The 5,838-nt window shown below is 53.3% G+C and overlaps 1 protein-coding gene across 1 annotated transcript in view; it reads left to right on the top strand.

The window, feature by feature from the left end:
- TNK1 (tyrosine kinase, non-receptor, 1) overlaps positions 1-5,838 on the top strand; it is a 34,378-nt gene that overhangs the window by 27,773 nt on the left and 767 nt on the right. The window contains exons 9-12 of the mRNA XM_015420312.1: positions 51-103; positions 930-1,130; positions 2,418-2,494; positions 2,608-2,960. Of these exons, the coding sequence (XP_015275798.1) occupies positions 51-103; positions 930-1,130; positions 2,418-2,494; positions 2,608-2,960 (684 nt within the window). The remainder of the gene's footprint in view (positions 1-50; positions 104-929; positions 1,131-2,417; positions 2,495-2,607; positions 2,961-5,838) is intronic.

The raw sequence follows: 5,838 nt of genomic DNA on the forward strand, positions 1-5,838 counted from the left end.
TCTCTCAAGGCTCCCGTTCAGCCTCAGCTGGGCATGGTTCTCTGGCCAAGCCACCCACTCGGAGGGCAGTGATGCCGCCCAGGGGCTCGGCCAGCTCCCAGACGTAACCGCTGCAGGGGGTGACCGGCCAGCTTCCCCTTCCGGGACCTGCCAGATCTCAGAAGCTGAGGAGGGTCGGCCCTGGTTGGTACTGGGACGGGAGGCCTCCAAGGAAATCCGGGTTGCTGTGCAGAGACAGGCGATGGCCAGCCCCCTCTGTATGGCTCTTTGCCCTGAAAACCCTACAAGGGGTCTCTATAAGGCCGCTGTGACTTGACCACACTTTCCACAACTACCAGAGTTTGACTGTCTGGGCAGGTGGCAACCAGAGGAAGGGACTTTCTAAGGTGACTCCTCCTTTATGGACTGTCTGCCCTGCAGAAATTCAGGCGGGACCACTGTGGTACCTTTCGGGGCCCCAGGTTTAAAAACAGATCTTTTGTTTTTGCTTTCCCTCGTGTCGGTTTCAACTGCCGGTTGGCCTCTTTGCCTGGTGCTTGCACTGCGTTGTAGTCTCTTGGCAGAGGTTTTTTATACCATCTTAAAAAGCCAAATATAATTTTTTTAAAAAGTTTGTTCCCATTGCGTCATCCACGTACGGGCACTTTAACCGAGTGAAATAATAAGCAAGTGAGAGGACAGGACTGGGCCCTGCCCCAAGGAGCCTACAGTCTAAGTTTTGACTGGGTGGGGTTTTGTTTTGGCCCGGGGCCTCTCTCGTTTGTTGTTTTAATTCTCACATCCTGTTTGTGAGCACAAATCTGGCCTATCAAAGCAGCCAAAAGGAGGGTTGGGGTGTGTGTGACCATTCTCTTTGGGGGCTGGGGGGGCAAGGTAATGCACGGGGGCTCCCTCTCACACCTACTCCACCCCTCTGCCTTCTTTTCCAGTCCCGATTCTTCCAACTGGCGTGGACAGAACAAGCGGACCCTCAAGGTCGGCACCTTCCCCTCGTCCATCGCGGCGCCGGAAGAAACGGCGCCCCCTTCAGGAAGCCCTCACATCAGCCTCCCGCTACGCAGCTCCTTTCTTCACCTGGCTCACGGGGACGTGGAGCCCGACCGGAGCTGGGGGGCGCCGGACCGGATGGAGTACGTGGAGGGGGGGGGAGCGGAGTCCAGTCTTTCGGGGCTAGTCCTGATGCTGGGCACAGGGAAAAGGGTGGCCGCTGAGGCCCCCCACATTACAACCTTCTCTACGGTTGCCAAGTCTGGGTTGGGAAATTCCTGGGGATTTGGGGGGTGACGCTTGGGGAGGGACCCGAGTGGGGTATAAGGCCATGGAGTCTACCCTCCAAAACAACCTTTTTCTCTGGGAAAACTGGTCTCTTGTCATTTGGAGGAGGAGGAAGAGATTGGATTTATACCCCGCCCTTCACGGGCAGTCTCAGAATGGCTTACGAACTCCTTTCCCTTCCCTTCCCCACAACAGACACCCTGTGAGGTCGGTGGGGCTGAGAGAGCTCTTTCCAGAACCGTCCTTGAGAGAACAGCTCTGACAGAACTTGTGGCTGACCCAAGGTCATCCAGCAGCTGCATGTGGAGGAGTGGGGAATCAAACCTGGTTCTCCCAGCTTAGAGTCCGCACACTTCACCACTACACCCTACTGTAGTTTGTAGATTTGGAGATCGCTTGTAATTCTGGGAGATCTCCAGGCCCCCACCGGGAGGTTACCGACCTGAGGTCACTCCTTGGCATCAGTTGGGCCAGTGCTGGGCACCACCCAGTGAAATAAACAAATAAGGAAATTTGTGCCCCGGCCACCAACAGAGACCCAAGGAGCCTTACGTAATTCACTTATCCTCTGTTTTATCCTCACAACAACCCCATGAGGTAGGCTAGGCTAAGAGCAAGTGACTGTGCCAATGTCACCCAGCAAGCTTCCATGGCAGAGTGAGGATTCGAACCTGGGTCTCCCAGTTCCTGGTCCGACACTCTAGTCAGATGGGGAAAATATCTTAGGCCAGCCACCTGCATGTGTGAAAGGCTGCCATTGGGGCTGTACCCTGGATTGTGGTTGGCTGCCATCTATGGGTCAGTTTTGACATTGCACCGCTCCCCCCAGCATAATCCTGTACTGCGGCAAACATGGCTAACACAAGCCCAGCTGTTTGCAGCCGATGTGATTGGGTCGTGAAAAGGCAAGATTGTGATTGGAAGATGATGGAGGTGATGTCCTGGCCCCACTGCTGGACCTCCTGATGGCCCCTGGTATTTTTGGCCACTGTGTGACAGTGTTGGACTGGAGGGGCCATTGGCCTGATCCAACATTGCTTCTCTTATGTCGAGGACCACTACAGGCTCGGAAGGCTAAATAATGGCCCCTGCGCTGGTAGCAGATAATGTCATTAACCAAGGGGCTGTGTTTGCTCCTCTAGGAAGAAACCAAAAGCCACGGGGGGGAATGCCGGTGGCCAGAAGCGGGCCGACGCCCAGCAGCTCCTGCGCTTGACACGTGAGTCTCTTCTTGGCCGGCTCCCCTGCCCAGGACAGAAACAGGACCCAGGAGTTCTGGTCCTCTTCCCTACGGTGAAACTCACACCCTTCACTGTGTGTTTCTCCCTTTAGGCCTCTCCAAAAGTTTGGAGTCCATTTCTGAATTCAGCGTCCTGCGGAACAAACCCCGGATCCCCCCCTTCAAGCCGGACAACCCCTCTGCTGCCTCCCGCCGGCGCTTCAGCGACCTGCCGGGCCCTTTCCCGTCAGCCCAGCCCCCCGAGCCTCGAGCCCCCAAGCTGGCCGCCCGGCTCCCTAACCCGGCCCTCCCTTCCTGGGCTCTGCCCAAACCTGACTGCCCTCCGGGTGCCAGGGAGAGGGAGCTGCGGCCTCCCAGGACAGCCCCCAAAGGAGCCATGGGGCCCCCCGCAATCCCCTCTGGTGGGCAACGACCGACTACAGAGGTAGAGAAGAAAATCAAGGAGGTGAGGATGCCCGCTGGGCGGGGACAGACCCAGGCACAGAGGCAGTAAGGGAATGTGGCCTTTCAGTTGTTGGTGACGTTCTGGAAGGAGGGGGGGTGCTTCCTGGAGGGTCGATGAGTCCAGCCGCCAACTGGAACTGTTTTCCTCCACCCCCTATGGCTGCAGCCTCCTCCCACCGTACCTAAAATGTAAAGCAATAGGATTGTTGCATGCTACAGCAATGTACTTGTTCTCAGGTTTATGGGCCTTTTTGTTGTGAAGTTATAAAGGGAAATGTGCAGCCTGCGATAGATTGTTGTAATGTTACTGTACTATCATGATTTAGCAATTTCTGATTTTAAAAAAAAGTGAAAAGGGGGGAAGGCAGCCATGGGTACGGAAAATGGTACCATGTGGGCAGGACCAGCAAAACCATATCTCTTTTAATCCACGCGGCATCCGAAGGCGCTTTTCTGTCAAAGATTGTCTCAAAGCAGGTTTGGGAAAGAGGGCGAAGTGCCCATACCCACTGTTGGCCTATCGAGGCTAGAATAGTCTGCCCCGCAATCCCCTCCGGTGGGCAACGACCGACTACAGAGGTAGAGAAGAAAATCAAGGAGGTGAGGATGCCCGCTGGGCGGGGACAGACCCAGGCACAGAGGCAGTAAGGGAATGTGGCCTTTCAGTTGTTGGTGACGTTCTGGAAGGAGGGGGGGTGCTTCCTGGAGGGTCGATGAGTCCAGCCGCCAACTGGAACTGTTTTCCTCCACCCCCTATGGCTCGCAGCCTCCTCCCACCGTACCTAAAATGTAAAGCAATAGGATTGTTGCATGCTACAGCAATGTACTGCAACAGTGCGCCTGTTCTCAGGTTTATGGGCCTTTTTGTTGTGGAGTTATAAAGGGAAATGTGCAGCCTGCGATAGATTGTTGTAATGTTACTGTACTATCATGATTTAGCAATTTCTGATTTAAAAAAAAGTGAAAAGGGGCGGGGAGGCAGCCATGGGTACGGAAAATGGTACCGTGTGGGCAGGGCCAGCAAGACCTTATCTCTTTTCATCCATGCGGCATCCGAAGGCGCTTTTCTGTCAAAGATTGTCTCAAAGCAGGTTTGGGAAAGAGGGCGAAGTGCCCATACCCACTGTTGGCCTATCGAGGCTAGAATAGTCTGCTTTGAGTGGCCGGAGCTCTCCCCATCTCGAGGAGAAGTCTTTCCCATCCCCGACTATCCGTTCCTTTTGACTGGGGATGCTGTCAGGGATTGCGCCTGGGCAAAGCAACATGGCCGTGGGTGGGAGACTCCGGTTCAAGGCTCCAGTAAACACCCCTCCCGACCATCTCTCAGCCTAACCTTCCCACAAACCCAAACAACAAGGGGAAAAGACTAGTGTCACAGGAGTTTCCAAATATACAAATCCCACTAGTAGAAACCACCATCAAAGATTGCCAAAACAATATATTGAACAATTGTAAAGTTGGTGGTGTCACAACAACAACATGAGTGCATACTGTCACTATAATAAGGCATAAGATACTAATATTTCCTCCTTTAAAGATAAGACATAAAGTCCCATGTAATCAGTGTAACTTGATAGGAGGAATCCTTGTAGTCATTTTCCTATGATTCGCTTCTTACACTATGAATCTTGTGGTCTGTTGAAATGGCTGAAATCAGGTTCCTCTTACACAGCCGGCAAACTGAAGAAGTCAAAGGAAACACATCTTCCAAGTATCTAGAATGGGCGTCTTTGCAAAGGCTGTTTGGACAATGTTACGACTATGTGGACTCCTCCTATCAAGTTACACTGACTACATGGACTTTATGTCTTATCTTTAAAGGAGGAAATATTAGTATCTTATGGATGCAAACTGGAGAGCCAGTTTGGGGTAGTGGTTAAGTGCGCGGACTCTAATCTGGGAGAACAGGGTTTGATTCCCCACTCCTCCACTTGCACCTGGATGGATGACCTTGGGCAAGCCATAGTTCTGATAAGAGCTGTTCTTTAAAAAAGAGCAGTTTCTGCCAAGAGCTCTCTCAGCCCCACCCATCTCACAGGGTGTCTGTTGTGAGGAGGGGAGGGGAGGGGAAAGGAGTTTGTAAGCCGCTCTGAGACTCCCTTGGGTAGTGAAGGGTGGGGTATAAATCCAATCTATTATTATTATTATTAGTAGTAGTAGTAGTAGTATGCCTTCTTATAGTTACAGTACGCATTAATGTTGTTGTGACACCACCAACTTTATAATTGTTTAATATGCTGTTTTTGGCAATCTTTGATGGTGTTTTTGACTAACTTACCCACAAGGTTCTACACACACACCCCGGGCTCCTGGGGCAAAGAGCAGGGTGGCCTGTACGGATGGGAAGGGGCCTCGCTTGCGAAGGGGCAGGCAGCCCCAGAAAAGGTGCGCCACTAGACTGCCAGCCTCTTCTGACCCCCCCCCCATATCGCCTCTGCCCCCCCCCGGGTGGTAACACGGGCCTGGTTTGCCGCTATCCTGCTGGCCGTGGGAGGGGGCCAACCCCCTTGGTCCGCCTTTGGTCCCTCGGGAGCGACACACGGAGAGCTGGTTTGATGCTTCGCCACCTGAGGGCCTGGTTTGCCGCTAGCCTGCCGGCTGTGGGAAGGGGCCAGCCCCCTTGGTCCGCCTTTGGTGCAACATGGAGAGCTGGTTTGATGCTTCGCCACCTGAATTAAATTGGGGGAGGTGACACTAACGCTCCCTCTAAGCTGTGGCGTCTTGTGAGCAAAAATAATACTTTGTGAGCGACTGGCATTAAAGTTGCGAGAGAGCGATTTGGACACTGCCTACTGCATAAATCAGTTTGCTCTGGAGCCATCCATCCTGAGCGGAGACAAAAATGTGTGAGCCGGAGGCTAAAAAACTGTGATCTGGCT

Source organism: Gekko japonicus, unplaced genomic scaffold (genome assembly GCF_001447785.1).
Source record: "Gekko japonicus isolate JY-2015 unplaced genomic scaffold, Gekko_japonicus_V1.1 scaffold336, whole genome shotgun sequence".
Classification (NCBI taxonomy): Eukaryota; Metazoa; Chordata; class Lepidosauria; order Squamata; family Gekkonidae; genus Gekko; species Gekko japonicus.